The sequence below is a fragment of the Gorilla gorilla genome, chromosome 4 (genome assembly GCF_029281585.2).
Source record: "Gorilla gorilla gorilla isolate KB3781 chromosome 4, NHGRI_mGorGor1-v2.1_pri, whole genome shotgun sequence".
NCBI lineage: Eukaryota > Metazoa > Chordata > Mammalia > Primates > Hominidae > Gorilla > Gorilla gorilla.
In genome coordinates this window covers 180,585,065-180,605,000 of record NC_073228.2, presented here as the reverse complement: position 1 = coordinate 180,605,000, position 19,936 = coordinate 180,585,065, and the positions used below count along the sequence as shown (strand labels likewise).

Below are 19,936 nucleotides of genomic sequence, written 5' to 3'. Positions count from 1 at the left end.
GCTGTAGCAGCAGAGCAGGTCTGGGAGCCAGGCCCCCTCCGACCAGCTAACCCTAGCAAATGTGCCCTCAGCCCCTCCTGCTGTGCGTCTCTGGAAGCAGAGGTGGCTTCTATGCATGTATAAATGAACACAGACACAAGTCATCACACCTCTTCTCGCCCAGCTCCACATTCCCTGTGACCAGACCAGAGGAGGCCCTTTGCTGCACCCGCAGCCTGCTCCTTCTGTCATTCAGGTCTCAGTTCAAGTGTCACCTCTTCCAGGACTGTCCTGTCTCACTGGCTACCCAGCATGCCCCTGCTTCCAGCTCCCTCATGGTCACACGGCCCTCATGCTCATCTGCCGCACCTGACGCCGGGCCTGGCCCCAGCAGGTGCTCAATAAATGCTTATTTAATGGCTCAGGTGCCATCGTCACCTAGCTTTGTCCCTCAGCCCATCCCCTCTGCTTCTCTTAAAAGCTTTATGAGGCTCTGGACCTTCTGCCCATTTTGCTGCCATGGAGCTGGGGCTGGCACCTAGCTCTGCCATGGTAGCTGTGGGATGTGGGCACGTCACTCACCTCTGAGCTACCCATCGAGAGCTTTCGTGCAAGTACATTGCCAGTGCTCAGCAAGTATGCTTGTCCTGCCCTCGCCCCCCTTTCCCAAGTTTCTCCCTGAAACCTTCACTGCATCCTGTGCCTTTTCTACCTGGTATCCTTCCATGCTCTGCAGATTCCAAATGGCCTCTGTGTCCTGTCTGTCTACACTGTTCACACTGTCCCAGCTCACTCCTGCTGCTTCTGAGCACAACGTCCTCCGGCCGCTCTCCCTGCCTCCTCCCAGCGTGTCCTCCAGGCCTCATCGGCGGGGCCTTCGCCAAAGCCTTCCTCAAGGCTGCCTCCCCTCCTGCTCAAAACCTTACACACACTCCTGGGCCCCTACTGCTCTCTCCCGGGCCCCCTTTTGGCTTCCTCAAAATTGTCCCCTGAATCCTCCTTTCCACCCCAGCCATGGCCATTCCCTAATCATCCTCTTTGAATGGGATTCGAGCTCATGCATGTCCGTGATCAGCTCCTTATGAAAGGGTCTCTCAACTCCACTTCCCACCCTTATTGCATCTGAAAGTGCCACTCCCAGTTTCCAATTATCTTTTAGATGTTTCCACCTGACTATCCTCCACCACTTCAAACTGAACAGGCGAAATCTAAGGCCCCAAATGCAGACTCCAAGAGCTGGGAGGGAGGGAAGGAGAGGGATGGCCCTGCCCATGGCCTCAGTACCTGACACCCACCAAGCACTGTGCACAGGGTGGGGAGACGCAGCCTTGGTGTGCATGGGAGTGGGGGTGAGTGGCAAAGAGAGGGCAGTGCGCAGGCACTGGGGGTGCATGGGGCGGGGGATACGGAGTGGTGAGAGGGCCTGGGACAGAGAGTACACAAGGCAGGGGGTACACAGGGTAGGGGTGTGCAGGGCAGGGCAGGCTGGTGCACAGGTGGTGGTGCTGCACAGGGCAGAGGGCAGAGGGGGACACGGAGTGTCAGAGTGCCTGGGACAGAGGGTACACAAGGTAGGGGGTGCACAGAGCAGGGGGCACACAGGTGGTGGGGGTGCACAGGGCAGGGAGTGCACAGGCACTGGGGGTGCATGGGCATGGAGGCACCTAGCAGTGGGGGGTGCTCATCTGCCAAAGTGGCATCTGGGTTCCAGCCCCAGCCACCCAGGAAAATGGGCTCACTGGGCCCAGCCCAGATCTTTTGCTTTTTCAAGAGAAGCCTGACATTTGGATTTTTATGTGAATTCTCTCTCTTTCTCTTTTTTTTTTTAGAATGTTCTATCTGCCGCGTGGGGGCTAAATGCCCTGCCTGCTGCCACCTTGCTACCTCTGGGTGGGCGCTTTGCTCACATCATCATCTTTCTCCTAAGATCCTCGGTCAGGCCCCTTTCAGGTGCAGGACACAGAAACCCAACTCACACGGGCGTTAAAGCGGGAAGTTCTTGGATCTAGGGCCAGGAAGGCTGTTAACAGCAGCTCACAAGACTGAGAAAAGCTGCAGGGACCAGAGCCTCAGGGCCTCGGGGCCACTGGGACAGCCTCCTCCTTCCGCTTGTCCCTGATCTTCCTGTGCGCTGGCCTCACCCGCCTCAGCCCCACGGCCGCTTTCCACACAAGGGGGAAATAGTCCTGGGCCAGTGTCGGAACCTGCATCATCGCTGCCTCCAACCCGGGAGGCATCGGGGCTGCACCTCTGCCTCCAGGCGGGAGAAGCCCTGGCAAGGATCCTGACTGGCTCAACCCAGGCCATGTGGCCAGCCTGGCCCAATCATGTGCCCAGGATCTCCGGGACCATTCGCCAGCTGGGCAGGTGCTTTCCCCAGGGAGAGGCTGGGTTCTCATAACTGACAGTCCCACCAGGGCCCCATGGCGGGAGGTCGCCAAAGGAGGGTGGAGGTGCTGTGCCCTGAGAAAGTATTTCAGCAGTTAAAACAATGGGCGGCGGAGAAACTACCGACCCCCTCGAGATGGAGCCATCCATCCAGAAAGCCCAGTTCTCAAAGGGTAAGAAACTTCTCAAGACCAAATAGGGTGGAGCTGAGAGGAGTCCAAGTCAGTATCCAGCCGTCCTTTCCCTTTTCCCACCGAGACTCACCGAGGCCACCTGCCCCTGTCCACGGTCTCCCTGACTGTCCCATAGAGCCCCCCTGTGGAGGCTCTCATCGAGCCCAGACCTCCGAGCCTCTGCTTGCTGGGAGGGTCTCCCTCAGCCTCCCTGTGTCTCTCCCTGCTGGTACCGACCTACCCCGTAGGGCTTCACAGAACCAAGTAAATCCACCTTTCCCGGACGGCTTTCAGTGCCCTAAAGGAAACAGGATGGCCCCAGCACCACCAGGACCTGTTGGACGTCTCTCCTGGGCCACGGCTGGCTTTAAGTCTGCCCTTCGCCCCCAGTGCCTGCCTGACCCGGCAACGCTGTTCCGCTCCCTTGGCTTCACGTGACCAGAGCCAGTTTCTGTTGCTTGTGACCCAGGCGCCCTGTCCACACTCTGCACATAGCCTGGCAGGGTGGAGCTCCCTGGGCGGAGCCTCTTGCTCTTTCAGCTTCTCCCCCAACCCAGCTCCCCATCTATTTTCTGTTTCTGACATCACTTCCCCAGGCTCCAGAGCTCTGAATCATGTTTGCCTCCTCCCCCTCCCTCGCCCCCCCACATGCAGCATCCAGATGCAACATCTCCCCCTTTGCAGCGTCTCCCACATCCATCTCTCTTACTCCATCCCCGCTGTCTGCCCGCCATCAGGGAGGGATGCCTCGTCATTTCTTGCCTGGATGACCACGGCAGCCTCCCGGCTGGTCTCCTTGCCTCCAGCCTCTCCCTGCTCCCATCCATCCTCCATGGGCTGCCAGATTAATCTTCCTTAAACACTGCTCACTGCCTGTCACTCCCCAGCTCAGAGATGTGGTCACAGCCCCGTCGCTTGTTGGCACCCCACAGGCACCGTCTGCTCCAGCGGGGCTGCATGCCTCCTGGCTGCCCTGTACACAGGCTGCCACTGGGATTGCCTGTCCACTCCTCCTCCTCCCCTCATTGTCCGGCCAAATCCCACCACATGCCAAGGTCCCAGCCTGAGTCCCTCTCCTGTTCTGGCCTCAGGGTTCCCAGAACTCTGGGGCAGAGGCAGGGGGTGCCCAGGGACCAGCTCTGAAGTCACAGGTTGGCCTGAGGCCAGCAGGTGGGCTGTCCTTGTTGGGCCCGTCTGGGCTCTCAAATGTGGCTATGGCCTCTGCCACCTCTCTGCTCTGCATGTCCTGGAGACACACCCGGGCTCTCAGGTGTCAGGAGTCCTACTCAGCCAAGTCACTCTGGTGACTCACCCTTCACCACGCCAACCTTCCTTCTCAGGCCCCCTCATGAATGCTCATTATCCAAGAATGAACACCTTCCCAAGATTCCAGGCCTGCAGGCCCTGCCCTTGACGCCCACTGCTGCTAGTTTCATCAACCGAAGATCCTGCTCAGATTCCAGGCCTGCAGTCCCTGCCCTTGATACCTGCTGCTGCCAGTTTTATCAACCGCAGATCCTGCTCCGCACACCCCTCCACACAAATACTTCCAGGGCGTGTCACAGAGTGGGGCCAAAAGTGAGCATCCCCCGCCCCGCGGGCCACACAGCTCGCACCTGCAGAGCATTTACTGTGAGCCGGCATCAGGCTGCGTGCACCACACGGAATGACTCGTTTAATCCTTGCAGCCCTATGAGGTAGGAACCTTTCATTGTCTGCATTTTCCAGGTGAGCAAACTGAGGCACAGAGAGCTTAAATAACCTGCCCAAGTTCACCCAGTTCAGGATTCTAATCCACATCAGAGCCCTGGCTCTTAAGCACAGTCCTCCCAGGTCCTAGCTGACTCTCTACCTTTCGACCTACCAGAGTCTAAAGTCCAGGAGGGAAGCTGTCCCTTCCAGCCTGGGAAGTCAATTAGTCCTGCAGGGGAAGGCCTAACCAGAGTCTGGTGTCCAGGAGGTAAGCTGCCCCTCTCAGCCTGGGAAGTCAATAGGTCCTGCAGGGGAAGGCCTGAGATGCCTTTGTCCACTTCCTGCCTGTGGTCACTTCAGAAGGGGCTGGGAGTGACCTTGGTCAGGAGCAGTGGTGTATGCAGCCAGCTCATCCTGGCTCAGGACAGCCAATCACTACAATTTCTAGAATTTTTAAGCCAGTTGACATCACATTGGTAGCTTGATATAGGCCGTGGTGGGAGTATTTACACCATGGAAATTGGCAAATTAGTTCCCCAGCCTGCCTGAAGAGCCAACTGTTAACCATTCGACAGGACACCACACTGTTGTAGGGGGAGGCAGAATGCTGACCACTCTCAAGGCGTCCTGGCATTTGGGTGGTGGACTTCAGGAATTCACACCAAAGACGGGCCTCCAGTGGAGCCAGGGGTCTGAAAGGAAAGAGGTCTTGAGAAGACCAAGTGGGTCTCAAAAATGGACCTCTGGTTGCGTGATCCTAAACGAACTGGAGAAGGAAGGTCCCTAGAAAAGTGCCAGGGCAACTACAAGATATCCAGGTAGGCAGGCTCAGACTCTGACCAGACATGCCCAACATAGAAAGATGGCCCGAAACCAAGGACAAGCCACAGGTGAGAGGCATGGATGGAGGAACCACGCTCGGAAGCAGAGCACAGGTGCAGCGGCGTGAGGCTTGTGGGCAATGCCAGAGAAACACAGGGCAGGGGCGGGGCTTGGAGGAAGGAGCCCAGAAGAGCTGAGCCCTGCTGCTGACATCTGAGAAAGTGGCATGCCGGTGGCTGTGGGGCAGGAGCTGTAGTCTAGTCATCATAAGGAAGAAAGTTTGGTTTGGTGAATGTATCACTTAGGGTTCTTTGAAGGCAAGCAAGAAAAAAACAATTCTCACAAATTTAGGAAAGAAGAAGCACTGGTGGAAGACTGGGTTGTTGAGAGAAGGAACAGAAGCTTAAAGAGCAGACTCTGCAGCTGGAAAAGAACCAGGTCAAGAGAAATACTTACCTAGCTCACCTGGGCCCTGCTGCTGGGATGAAGGGTCCCCCAAAATACCCCACTAAGACTGGAATGAAAGCTGGACCAGATACAAAACCTAACAAACATCCACTGGAGGTGCCACAGCCCAATGAGCCTTATGCAAACTCCAGGCATGGTTCTAGAAGAGCTTCTCAATCAGCTGCAGATGACCAAAGGAAGGAGGGACCGTGAGAGGCCTGCTGGGATCCCCATGGACCAGTCACGCCGGACCAGTCACGCCAGACCAACTTCCCTTATTATGGGGTTACTGTCCCACGGTAGATTAAGGATGGACTAGAAACATGGCATGTCTGGATTCCAGCCAGGCACCTGATAAAATATCTTAGATGGCCAAATGCAGATATATGAGCAGATGACAGCACAATGAAGGGCAGGCAAAAACCTGCTGAATGGCCAGCCTTGTTTTCTATGTTTTTCTTTCTTTCTTTTCTATTTTTTTTTTTTTTTTTTAAGACGGAGTCTCACTCTCTCACCCAGGCTGGAGTACAGTGGCGCAATCTTGGCTCACTGCAAGCTCCACCTCCCAGGTTCATGCCATTCTCCTGCCTCAGCCTCCCGAGTAGCCGGGACTACAGGTGCCCGCCACCACGCCTGGCTAATTTTTTGTATTTTTAGTAGAGACGTGGTTTCACCATGTTAGCCAGGATGGTCTCGATCTCCTGACCTCGTGATCCACCCGCCTCGGCCTCCCAAAATGCTGGGATTACAGACATGAGCCACCGTGCCCGGCCCAACATTTTGCATTTTTAGTAGAGATGAGGTTTCACCGTGTTAGCCAGGATGGTCTCGATCTCCTGACCTCGTGATCCGCCCGCCTCGGCCTCCCAAAGTGCTGGGATTATAGGCATGAGCCACCGCGCCCGGCCTGGCCAGCTGTGTTTTCTAATGCTGCCGATAAAATAGTGTTGATCCAGATCCCGCTTTACTTCTGAGCCACAGGCTGTGCCTGGTGCTATTCAGCATGCTTATTTAATACCTGGCAAAATGTGCTGATGACATCTGAGGATGACTGTGCCCACCCTTCTTGGTGGACAAGAAGCTGAGAGGAGCAGCAAATAGCCTGGGTAACAACAGGACAATGGCCTTGGTGGCTCCGGCCCAACCTAATCTGCATAATCCTGCCCCTGGTTATGGTGATTGGCTCACACAACTGGGCAAGGCACTGGAGGTGGACCAATGATGGAAGACTTGGACATTTGTTGGGTGGTGGAGGGCAGAGATGTGCTCTTCTCCCCTATCCTGTGCGGAGCCTGGGCCTGGACCTGTTAAGGATGTAGTCCCGGAAGCTCCTGGCAGCCACCTTGGGATAGAGGGAAGAGGCTGTTGGAGAGTGGTGCCAAATCCCCAAGAGCAGAGATGAGGGAAGGATCTTGGCCATACTGTTCTCCCTGGATACAACCATGCCTGAAGCCACAGCCACCCCTGAGTTCAGTTCCATGTGCCATTATGGTCCCCTTCTTCTTCTTTTTTCTTTTTTTTCCTTAAGCCAGTGTGAGTTGGGTTCTAATATTTGCAACAGATACACTTAGTGTCCTATGTCACTTCAAGCTGGGGCATTGTGGCACAGTGTGGTGAGCTCCCAGGGCTGAGGAGGCTGTGACAATTGGGCCACCACCCACAGACAGGTAACAAAGATGTGGGGGGTTGGGATTCGGGCTTGGAGCCATGCTCATGAGGAGCAGCTGAGAGGGCTGGGGAGGGCTGGCCAGGAAAGGGGCAGGTGTGGCCAGGTGGGAGCCCTGTCTTAACTAACTGAAAGGGGCTCCCCCATCCTGTGCGGCCCCAGAAGGAAGGGCCCAGAACCATTTGGGGAGCTTACTGGGAAAGAGTCCCCCTCATTATAAGAAAGTGGTTTTGAACAGTCCCAGTCGCCTGAAGAAGTGTGGCCCGGGCAAGTCCCTTTGGCTTAAAGCTCAGGGCTACGGGTGAGGAAAGCCAACACCACAAGAGGAAGTTAATAATCAACGTCTGCTGGCCTGGACAGCCATTCTCAGGCTGGAAGCACACTAGGTGGGGTCAGGAGGCAGCATGGGGACGGGGAATGGGCTTCAGGCTGTGAGGGAGTTCACTTGAGGCCACACAGAGAATCAGGGCTTTCTCCCATCAGTCCATAAGATACCAGAGAGGCCCTGGCAGTAAACAGCCACATAGGAGAGCCTACAAGGTGGGTGTGGCGTGTGGTGGGGGAGATCGGGCAGAGCAGTAGCTGCCCAATAAGGTCCCAGCTCTGCCACTTCCTGTGGTGTGACCTCCCCTGATATGTGTCCTCATCTGACGCATGGGGCTAACCTCACCCACCTGTAGGTTGTCCTGAGGTTTTGATCAGATGATGTAGGCGGAGCCCAGATTACTACCATCACCAAGTTAATAAAGAATAAAAAACGTAACAGTCTACAGCCCCCAGGGGCTCCTCCTCTTCCCGCCACACGGTCTCTCCTCTTAGCAGAAGGAGAATGAATTTGGGTGTCAGGGGCTGGAGTGGAGCCCCAGCCTGCAGAGGACAGCCAGGACCTGGGGCAAGTCGGTGCTCCGCCTCATCTATAAAACGGGAATGGCGACACGGGTGCATCGGAAGCCCTGGCCTGCAGGAGGTGCTCGGGTTATGGGGACGTTCCCCTCCCTTTCGCAGCGAGATGAGCCCGGGGTCTTCGGAAGCCCCAGGCACAAGATCGCCTGAGAAGCCCTGCGCCCACCCACTTCTCAGGGGGCCCGGGAAGGGCGGGCAGGGGCAGGGGCTGCAGCTGGGCTACAGCACGGAGGCGGGGCGGAGGCGGCCGCGCGGCGGTGCCCGGAGGCTGGACGCCCGCTCCCGGGGCGGCAGCCGAGCGCTCAGCCAGGAACTTGTTAACAGGCCCCGAACAAAGAGCCGCTAATCCGGCGGGCGGCCGCGGGCGGGCTGGCGGGCGGAGGGATCCCGCCCCTTCCCGGCTTGGCCGCCGGAGTTTGCAGCGCGTTAATTACCCCGCGCCCGGCTGCCCCGCGGCACCCACCCCCGGCCTGGACGTCCCCGGGCGCGAGCCTCCCGCAGCCCCGCCCGACGGGCGCCGCGGCGAATGGCGAAGCCCCTCGGCCCCGGCTTCCGTGGGCTCGGGCACCCGCCCTCCACGGCAGCTCACGTGCCCCGCAGATCCGCCGGCCTAAGGGCCCTCGCGTACCAAGCTACCTAGACAGCGGGGCGGGGACTGGCGAAGCCAGAGACACGCGCTGAGGAGGGGCTGCTACCCGCCAGTGACGGGCACATTTGTTTGGGCGGGGGGGGGGGGGGGGCGGGGGGCGGTGCTGGAAAGATGCAGAGCTGGGAAAAACCACTGGCCCCTCGGCTCCACTGGGTCCCTCCCCCGATTAGGAGGGGTAGAGTCTAATTCAGGGAGTACTCCCCTAGACCCCCACAGCCTCTCCACTGGACCTGCTGGCCTGGGGCACGGGAGTTCCACCTGCCGCCCTGGCTGGGGACACGTAGGGCCGAGGTGGGATGCAGGGTCCGGACCTCCTTCCCCAAGGCGCTTTAGGTGCTGTCAGTCTAGACAGACTCCCCCGGCCTTTCCCCCACCCCCTCCCCATCTCAGCTACATATTTGCCTGGAGCTCAAGGTGACCCTGAGCCTTCCAGACGGACACAGCTCTGATATCCCAGTGTGGGAGAGGCCCGGCTCTGGGGGCCCCACCAGTCAGGGTGACGGCTGGCCCTTGGCGCTCCCACCACAGCACAGAAGCAGGGGCCTCATGGCCCCTCCCCCATCAAAATGCTACCTAAAACTTCCCCTTCCCCAGTTACTCTGGGGCTGAGCAGCTGCCACTCAGACCTCCCAGAGCTCTGTGTGGCTCCCCCTCTCCCACTTCAAACAGGGCTGGGAGGGCCAGTCAAGGACCACCTGCCCTTGCATGACAAGAAACAGAAAGGAAGCCAGGCCTGTCCCCAGCCCAGAATGGGAAGCTCACCTCAGGCCTTTTCCCTCCCTCCTGGTTCCCCAGTCGCACCGTCTTCCACAAAGACAGCCAAGGACTCCCCCACTTCCCGAAGGAGAGGACTGAACAGTGCCCTCTGCCATGGCATCATTAATTGCTAACGTGTATTGAGTGCCCACTATGTGCCAGCACTGACACACTTCAGCCCGTCTAATCTGCACAAAATCCTAGGAGGTGGGTTCTTTTTGAGTCAGTTGTACAGACAAGGAAACTGAAGCCATGCAGGGAGGAGCTGGATGCAGGGCCAGGAGGCGTGCACTCTTGGGGGCTGGCCTTACCTTTGTGCCTAGGCACCTGCCTGGCCTCACCCTAGTACTGGTCCAAACCCAGCCACAGAGCTTGCCAACTCACCCATTTCACTACCTCCTCCATGTGCCTGGGGTTCTGGGCCCCTGGGGTCCGAAGCTGCCTGTCGCACCTGACATCAGTGCCCAGGAAGGGGGTGGGCCTTGGGCACTGGGACCCTGACCTTCTGGGCGCCCTGAGAAGGCCTGTTTCTGACATAGGAGATATTTGCCAGCAGAAGTGGGCCCTCAATTCCTGGCCTAGGGGTTGGGACTCAGTCCCCAGTTCTGCCTCACAACCACTTTTGGCTCTGCCCCAGCAGCCACCTGGCTCTCCAGCGATGCAGGCAGCCCCTGCCAGGGCGGCTGATGTCTGTGGCAGGTGCTGGGCAGGTGTGAGCAGTTCCTGGGGGAGCCTGCTGCTGAGTGCGGAGTCCACCCCAGGCTCCAATATAGGCATCATTGGGTATACTACACCCTTTAGTATACAGAGAGGCAAACAGCCCAGAGAGGTTAAATGATTTGTCTAAAAGATCACACAGCAATCAAATAGCAGAGAGAGGACTAGAATTTCGTTCTGCTCAGGGCTCCTGCCCCACTCTGTGCCATGTCCTGAGAGTCAGAGATGATCATCAACACACAGTTGCATGAAAAGCTGAGCCCAAATCTTCATCTTCAGAACCTCCAAACAACTGCCCCTTGTGCATTGGAAGCAATGATGTCTGAATCAGGCCCAAGTCCCTGCAGTGGGTGGTGTATGTGTCAATGGCGGGGGAGGGGGGATGCTTCTTCCAACCAGAAGGGGCCACTGCCTGGGCCTGGGTCAGTGGGAAATGAAGCAGCTCACAATGAGATGCATTTTTCTCCTGTGTCTGGGCTCGGTCCCTGATGCGGCTTAAGTCCTCACCTCTGTCCTAACTCATGCCATCCCCCCACAAATGTGAAGGAACACAGAGGAAGGAGACAGACAAGCTATGGCACCTACTAGGTTTCGGGGTTCACCCTGAGTGCCCTCTCCACATTGCCCATCAATCTGTTACTATAACCCCAGAAAGCAAGCATGACCCATTCTATCAATGTGGAAACAGGCTGGGGACTGCAAGTTGCTTGTCCAAGGACATGAGGCTTGGGTTGGAAGTTGGCCCTGACTGCCTCCAAAGCTTAGCCTGTCCTTTCTGCTTCACCTGGCAAGAATATGGGGTGAGACTCCCCAGAAGGCAGGAGGACCCTTCAATGCCACTCCCACAGGAGCAGACAAGGAACGAAGGGGTGGGCTGGTGGAACTGATTGCAGGAAGCTGAGCTCCTGTCTGAGCGTGGTTGGGCCCTGGGGCTCAGCCTCAGGAACCAGGAGTCCCACCCCACGTAGGAGCTGTGCAGAGCAGCCCACGTCTTGACGTGACTCTGTGAATGACACCATTTGCTCAAGAAAACATTCACTCTGGGAAAATCCATGCCAGGGTGGGGATGGGGGTTCCTACTCAACAGACATGGGCATACAACTTGCGTGAGTGGCCCACAAGCATGCACCAATGTGAGCTGGTTTGCTGTCCATACATGTGGCTGGGGCACAGCATCCTCTACCCCAGGATGGGGCCTAGTTTTCCTGGTCCCCACCCTGGACAGGAGGCCGTTTCCAGCCTCCCTGGAGCATGGCAGTCCGTGTTCAGGGACAGGGATGGGATGGTTGCTGAGAGGGGCAGAGCAAACATCTCTCCCTGTCCCCAGCAATAGCAGCCCTCCCTGCCTGGAAAGAGAGCCCAAACTCAAAATGGAGAAATGAAGAGAAACAGCACCTGGCTGGCAGTGACTCAGAGCACATTGGGGCAGAGAACAGGGTCACCGCGCCATAAACAATGGCAATACCTGAGGGAGGCACTGGAGAAGAAGGAGGAGGCTCAGGTCAGAGGCTTCTGGCAGCTTCCCCAGGGCTGAGGACTCAATACCTCAGTCTTTCTTTAGCCCACCCAAAGCACATCAGGACCCCTTTGCAGGGGAGGAGGTGGGAGGCCTTTGGGAGGGGCTGGACTCAAGCTGCGGGTTTCACAGTGCAGGGATTGGCAGCAGCAAAGGGGTGTGTCCCAGGCCTGGACAGAGGCAATGTTGGGGTGTTGGGTGGGGAGCATGCTGGCGGGGTCAGTGGCACCAGGCTTTGCAAGGCAAAGGAGCCACAGTCTGGAAGCCGGAGCTTGCCTGGGGGTGCCCACCCCACCAGCAGTCAGAGCCAGGGAGGACACCCGACCTCCAGATAGACCAGCCCAGAGCTGATGTGGGGCGATGACGAGGGAGGAAGGTATTTTCCTAAGGGCCCAAGGGGGCTCAAGGTTTGGATTGACCTGCAGGCACTGGGAGTCACCGAAAGCTTTCTAGCAGATTTCCAGCCTGGATGCCAGGGGATGCCTTAGTCTGAGTGGAGGAGGCCCGAGGGGGATGGGTGGTGGTGGCTGCTGCAGTGGTCCAGGTGAGGGAGAAAGGAGTGGAGGAAGACAAAGAAGTCGAGAGACATGAGCAATGCCACAAGTAGGCCTGAGCTGGAGGACTTGGTGACATATTAGATGTGAAGCGTGAGAGAGAAGGGAGAAGCGAGGGAGACGCTAAGGCTTCCAGCCCCAGGCTGGGAGAATAGGAGGAGGGGACGACAGGGCCCTTGGGAGGAGGGCGCATTGGGAGAGGGGTGGCCTAGGACAGGAGGCCCCGCATGCATATGCGTGGATACACAGGTTCCCAAGTGGCAGCTAGGCCCAGCACTAGAGCAGGGGAGCCCCACCCCAAGCTCAGGGCAGGCTCCTGCCTTCTGAAGCCTCAGAGCTCCAGACTGCGGGTCTGGGCCCAGAGCAGCACTAGGCAGGAAGAAGGGTTGTGAGGACAGGGGCTCTCTGGCCCTTGGCTGAGGCCAAAGTTGGCTGCTCCTGGGAACCAGGGCCGTGACTTCTGGTTGTGGGCTTGGTACCTGGATCAATGCCTATCCCTGGTTCCTGAGAGAAGCCCCCCCTCCCAACATAGGCAAGTGGGGAGCAGGCAGGCAGCAAGAGGACCAGCTCTCCCCTGGGGGGACCTAGGGGCCCCGAAGCCCAGGCCACCCCACCTGCAAGGCAGGGCGAGCAGGAACAGGGTATCTCCTAGCCCTGGAGGATTAAGACCCCCTCAGCCAGCTGCATTCTCCCAAGTGTGGGGGTGGACAGACGAGTCCTAGGTCAGCCCTAAGTATGGGGATGGGGTCTGAGAAGGAGGAGCCAGGCTAGATGGTTGGGGTCAGGTTGGGCAATGCGGCAATGCCAGAGTATGGCACCCCTCAGCCCCATCTTCAAGGGAGCCAGCTCCCAAGTCCCTCCTGCTCAAGACTGCCGAGGTCTGGGTGACAGGGAGACCACAGGGGCAGGGTGGGGGTGTGCATGCCAGCTGCGTGTGACGGGGTTTGAGAGGGAAAATCCTGTGAGACAGATGGGTGCTTGCGTGCGCGGGCACAGAGAGGGCCTGCAGGTGCGAGCGTGCTGAAGGGACAGGCTTTTGTGTGATGTCCAGCAACAGAGGGTGGGCGCGTGGCCTGGGGAGCAAGCGGCTGCAGTCGGTCACGCTAGCCCCTGGCGCCCCCTGCTGCCCGCTGGCCATCCCTCCCTCAGCGGCTCACAGACACATTTTTCACCGGAGGCTGTTGCAACGGAGGCAAAAGGCAGCGCGGGAGGAGCCCGGGTCACCGCAGGGCTAGCCTGCCTGGGTGTCCACATGTGCCCAGTGCCTGTGGGGCACAGGGGGAAGGGAGTCCCAAAGAAGTAGGGCCAGCCCCTCCCCACCCCATGGCCTTCAGCAGCTCCTCCCGCAGGCCCAGGGGCAGAGTTGATGCCTTGGGGCAGGCTCTGCTTCAGCCCCTGCAGCACCTGTGCCCACCTGCCGACTCCCTGGGCAACCTTGGGCCAGGCCTCAACAGATGCCCTGCCAACCAGGGATGCAGTTTCCCCACCCCACAGCCTCCTGAGGAGTCCCTGTGGCAACCCCCCGCTCCAGGCCGCAGCACCCTGCTTCACCGGTACCTGTGCCCCCTTATCTGTACACGCTCACCTGTGCAACTGCACACAGCCGTCACACACGTGCGGCATGCTGGTCATCACACACGTTCATCAGGGCACACACATACCAATGCTGCACACACCATGCCAACCCCCCTGGTTACCCGGGCACACATGTCAACCCACAGCCTTCACACGTGCTCACGTGGGCGACATGCAGCTATGACCACACAGCCCTCAAAAGCATCAACTCAGAAAACATTTCCAGGGTACCTACTGGGTGTCGGACAACACCCCACCTGTGTGTGGGGCACTAATACCCCCACCTCATCATGGACAACAGTGCAACCTGCACCCGGGTGCTCATCTGCGGAGCTGCACACACGCCCCTAACACACACATGTGAGGGACACGGACACACACCCAACAGCAGTTCAGCCTCTCAGCTTGGTCAGGATTAGAAGAGGCCCTGGGGAAGAAGAGGGGTGCTGATGGAGAAGGGAGATAGAAGGGGTGGGATGGAGTAGAGAGGGGTACTGAGGAGGCAGGATGGGGCGGGCGGTCAGGCAGTGGTGGGTGCAGGATGCACTGCCCAGAGACACCCTTTAAGGAAACAGCCATCGGCCTCAATCATCAGGCTGGCCGCTGAGCTCCCACTCACTGATCTCTGATCAATCTGGTTTGGCAGCTCAGCAACCCCAATGCTCCCTTCCAACACCCCTGTTATAAGCAGCGGCCTGGCCAGGCTGGGGAGTAACCGCCCAGGTTCTAGGGGCAGCAAGAATCGAGAATTGCCAGGGTAAGCCTCAAGCCCCCTTGACCACACAAATGGCACCCACCCCCCACCACCACAGACACATACGCTCAGCTCAGCTAAGTGCATGGGGGGCAGAGATCAGGAGGCCCCCACAGCTCAGCCTAGGTGAAGGCTCAGGGACAGCAGACAAAGGATGCAGGGGAACTTCCTCCCCCCAAGCCCCCTCCCAAGGGAATGAGGTGGGCTGAGGGCTGAGTTAGCAGTGGGTTAGGGTGACCAATGGGGCATGCAGGGGCCAAGAAAGGCTATGGAGTTTAAGGAAGACGGGGAAGCTGGAGAACCAACCACACACAACTCTGGCCCCCCCGCACCAGGGAGGCCAGGAGCCACAGCCCCGGCCACCGGGACCGCGGCGCTTTGACTGTGCTGGCTGCAAGGACTGGGGGCTGGTATATGCGCCTCCACGCCTGAGTGTGTGCGTGTGCGAGCGTGTGTGGAGGGGACAGAGGAGGACACTGTGTTCTGGACGTGGGCAGAGGCCAGGTGCCAAGCTGGGAGATTGTGAGTGGCTGTTTAGGGCAGATGCTACCGGGAAGAGGTATCTTAAACGCTCCCCGCACCCCCCATTTCCTGGGCACTGGGATAGGCTCAAAACCCTCTAATCTTCGAATCCTCAAAGTCAGGCTCCCTGGGGTTGATCCAAAACCCCAGCCCTGCTCCGGGCCCAGGCAACCAGCAAACTTCCCCCACCCGGAGGCGTGGGGTGTCTACACTCGCCAGCCCCGCGCGCTGATAGCTGCTCCTGGACTTGGCAGAACCCAGGCTTCCGGGAGAGCGCGCGGGGAAGCTGCGCAGCAGCAAGAAGAGCCCCCCGCGTCCCGCCTCGCAAAGTTTGGCCTCTGGGGGCTCCCAGCCGGGTCTCGCAGTGCTGGTCAGGGACCCCCAGAGCAGCGAGCGTTCGCGCGCACGGTCCCCCGCAAGCCTCCCCAGAGCGCGCGCGGCGTGACTCACCCGAGCCGCGGAGCCAGGCGGCGAGGACTATGCCCAGGAGCGCTGGCCACAGGCCGGGCCGGACGGCCATGGCCGCGGGTGGGCAGGCGGGCGGGCCGGGCGCGGGGCCCCGCGGGCGGGAGGGCGGCTTTAGCGCCTCAGCCCGGAGCCCCAGCTCGGGGCGCCCCCGGGGCCCATGCCAGCGGACTGCGCTGCCTCCGGGCGGCCGGCTGCCGGGCGCACGCGGCGCGTGGCTCCCTTGGGCACGGGAGCGCAGCAATGCAGCCGGGGCGGAGCGCAGCGCCAGCCGCGCCGCGCACCGAGCCAGCCGCGCCGCGGAGCCCGCAGCCGGAGAGCGGGCCGGTGGGCGCCGCAAAACCCGGACTGGAGCGACGGAGCGGGGCGGCGGCTGGGAGGGGCGGGGGGAGGAAGGAGGGGCCGGGCCGCCCCGCGCAGCGCGCGCGGGCCACCCCCAGCACCGGGAATCCCTCTGGGTGATGCCTGAGGCTCCCCCAGGGAGGGGCTTGGGGTGGTGGGCGTGGAGGCCTCCCACCGCCCCGCGGGGTCTCCAAGGACAGGGGCAGGAGTCTGAAACCCGGAGTGGATCGGTGCTCCGGATCCGGGCTCTCACGGGCCCGCCAGTCTGCGCACAGGTGGCCCGGGAGGGGCCCGGGGCTGCGGCGACCCCGGCGCGGCGCCAGCCTGCGGAGAGCCGCCCAGGGCAGGGGTGCCCCGGGCAGGTTCCGCTGCAGTCCTCTCCCCCGCCCTTTCCTCGCGGCCGCGCTCCGGGGCCGTCCGGGCGCCGCGGTACGCTGCCAGCCCGCGGCTTGGTTAGGGGACTACGGGAGAGCGCCGGGGCCCTGGCCCGCGCGCAGAGGTGCCCTGGCCACCAGAGCTGGCAGGCCAGACTCGGGGACACCCGCAGTCCCAGCCTCGCAAGCTGGTGGATTCCAGGGTCGCGCCTCACACTATGACCCAAGGTTTCCCTAACCCCTCGGCGCCGTTCGCCGAAGGAAAACAACCTTCAGGCGCAGCGCACCCGACTGGGCGCGCGGTGTTTGAGCCCCGAGAGCGCACGGCGCCCGCGACGTGGGCGTAAAGGAACGAGCTGGGCTTTGGCAGCTAGGGAGACCGGGGGTAGGGTCTAGGCGACTTCACCTTCCAGCTCTGTGACCTTGGTCAAGTCACGTCGTCTCCTGGAGCCTCCAGCAGTGACCGCTGCTGGAGTCTCCTGTGCCCCACCCCCATTCCCTAATCGGGTTAAAATAAACAGAGGGCTGCCTTGAAGGAGAAAGGAAATGACAGCCGCGCGCGGTGTGCCTGGGGGGAGTGATCGGAAAAAGAGAGGGTCCTAGTCTGGGTCGGGAGGGGAATGAGCAGGGTGAGGGCAGGGTCGCAAACTCAAACGCCTACGGGGCCGGTCGATAATATAAATTGGCGCTGCAGGCTAGGCGATATAAGGGATGGTCTTGCTTCCACAAAGAGATATGAGCTCTCCTATATTTCTTGAGACACGAGGCCCTCTCTCGGTCTGTCTTTTGTTTCCCACTTTTGATAGAGAAGGGTTATGAAAAATGTTTTGCTTTCCTCTTAAGTCTACTATAACAAACACCAGCTAAAGCTCCAGAGGCAACCATACAGACGCTGGGCTCCATCGCCAGGGAGGCAAAGGGCAGTGCTGGGGACAGGCACAAGGATCCCATCTCAAGGGGCAGCTGCCTTTTCTGCTCCAGGTGCTGGTTGTCGGGGGAGGGGACCGGGGCACAGTATAGCCGCATCTTCCAAATTTTCAACAGAAGCCGTCGTATGTGAAATATTCTGATTTAAAATTTTTAACTAGTAAAAAATAATTTTTTAGACTTCATGTGAGCCCAGGGGAAAGTGTTCACCACCTTCTGGTTTGGGAACTTTGCTTTCGGGGCAGTTTGAATGTACACGGTGTCAGGGCCTGATCAACTCACATGTCTCATGTGTGTGTGTGTGTAGGAGCAGTGTGTGCCCAGGCTGCTCCTGTTGGCACCATAACACCCCTCTTCAGCCTCTGCAGGAAAGAGGTGGGTGGGAGATGTGAGTCAGTGGCAGGATCTGCCCTTGGGGCCCACGGTGTAGGGAGATGATTCGGAACTGGGGATTGGGCACTGGAGGCTGGTGGTTGAGGATGAAGGAACAGGATTGAGGGCTGGGGTATAAGATGACATTATAATAGTGTATGCTCTGTCTAAAGGGATGGCCGGGTGTGGTGGGTTACACCGTAATCCCAGCACTTTGGGAGGCTGAGGCGGGTGGATCACTTGAGGTCAGGGGTTTGAGACCAGCCTGGCCAACATGGCGAAACACCATCTCTACTAAAAATACACACACACACACACACACACACACATACACACACACAGCCGGATGTGGTGGTGGGCGCCTGTAATCCCAGATACTCAGGAGGCTGAGCCAGGGAGAATTGCTTTAACCTGGGAGGCGGACGTTGCAGTGAGCCAAGATCATGCCACTGCACTCCAGCCTGGGCGACAAAGCAAGACTCCGTCTCAAAAAAAAAAAAAAAAAGTATGCTGGACACCACTATGTCCTTGCATACATTTATAATTTGGCTTGATCCTCACATGCAGTCCTGTTAAAGAAACATTATTATTCCCATTATGTAGATGCAGTAGCTGAGGCATAGGGAGAGGAAGTGCCTGATTGCTCAGGGCCAACCTTATTCAATAGACTGCAGGGGTAGCTAAGATGCATCCTTGGGAGGTTTGATTTCAACGTCCATGTCCTCATCTTTTCTCCTGCTACAGTTTCTACTCTGGGATTTGAATTTTGGAAATGAGGTTTGAGATACAGGAAAGGAAGGGTCTTTTCTGCTCAGTTGGCTGCTTTGTTCACTTCTCTTCTTGCCCCTCTCTCTTCAGCCAGAATGGAATGGTCTATGTAAGAGTCAGGATAGATTAGGGGATGTCGTAACAAATAGTCCCCAAATCTCAGTGACTTAAATCAACAAAGGTTTGTTTCTCATTTGTCCATCATGGGTCTATGACTCCAGGTCACCCTCACTTGAGGACCCAGCCTGACAGCAGCCATTCCAGAGGTGCACCCACCAGCCATCAGTCGCTCAGCCCAGACACAATGGATCATGTCTGGTCACAATCCCTTGGCCAGAACTGGCCCCACAGTCCCACCCAACAGGGCCAGGAAGTATAATCCCACCTCGTGCCTGGAAGGCAGAGCTGAAATATGTGGAGAGTAGCATGAGTGCCTGCACAGCCTGTGGTCCCAGCAGAATCTGGCCCCTGCCTTCATCTTTAACTCTGCCTAGGCCCTGGCCATGAGGCCCCTCAACCCCTCACTTTGTTTCTCCAGCATCCAAGTTCATCCCACCTCCAGGCCTTCCCATTTGCCTTTCTTCCTAGAATACTCTGTCCCCAGATCTTCACGTGGCTGGTTCCTTTTAGTCACCCGGGCCTCAGCTGAACTGTTCCCTTCCAAGTGATGCTCAGAGTCATGTCAGGAGAAGGAGGAGGGGTGCCTTTGCAGAGAGGGGGAGTAGGTGTCTCACTGGAACTCTTCTTAAGAATCCAGGGTGAAGGGCTGCCAGGAAAGGGTTTGTCTCAGACCCTAAGGTAGGATGGCCAGATGGGAAGAGGACTCCTGAGAGCTCCAGCCTCCTTTGCTTCTGTTACTCAGGCAAATTTTTCTTCAGAAGATGAAGTCTTGGTCTATCCTGAATTTTCAGGGCAAACAGTTCTGCTTCAGATGCTGGCAAGGCAGCAGGGCTCTGGGCCCTTGTCTCGCCACCCAGACACCCTGTAGGTGTTCCATGGTGAGGCTGCTTCCTGAAGGCATCTCCTGAAGGGGTTGGCAGGTGTCCTGCCATCATGGCCTGATGCACAAGAGGAGTCCTAATCAGCTGTTGGTCAGTGACATCGCACTGCTAATATCCCCTGGACCTGGGGAGCTCAGACCCTGTGCTGAGGCCATCATTGACTTGGACATGCACCGAAGTTCCTATGAGTTGCTTGGAGTATAAATTTCCCTGTCCTGCCTATCCTAATTTTGATCCAGGATGTCTGGGGAGGGGTCTAGGAATCTGCTTTTACTGTGCCCTGTAATACCTACAAGGTGTTTCTGCTGCTGCCAATGGTCCGAAGATGGATCACACTTTGAGGGACATTGTCCTAGGTCTTTGCCTAGGTACTATCAACAACTGGGTGTTCCTCACCTACCCTTTAGGTCGCTGGTTTTCTGCAATTAAATGCAGACACTTAAATTCATCCCAATTATTTTCCATCGTATTACATCTAATCCCTCTTTCCCATATGGAGCCCTCTCAGGATGTGGGTGCTGTCAGGGAGGGTATTTGCTATTTTCTTCTGCTTCTGTCATTCCCAGATGACATT

The 19,936-nt window shown here is 58.4% G+C and overlaps 1 protein-coding gene across 2 annotated transcripts in view; it reads right to left on the bottom strand.

Annotated features, from left to right (window-relative positions):
• Positions 1-15,931, bottom strand: part of UNC5A (unc-5 netrin receptor A) — a 67,607-nt gene extending 51,676 nt beyond the window's left edge. Inside the window, exon 1 of one of the 2 annotated variants that reach the window (XM_055386330.2) lies at positions 15,564-15,931. In XM_055386330.2, coding sequence (XP_055242305.1) covers positions 15,564-15,633 — 70 coding nt within the window. In that variant the 5' untranslated portion in view covers positions 15,634-15,931. The remainder of the gene's footprint in view (positions 1-15,563) is intronic. The other variant, XM_055386331.2, reaches the window with a different exon arrangement.
• Positions 15,932-19,936: the final 4,005 nt, after the last annotated feature.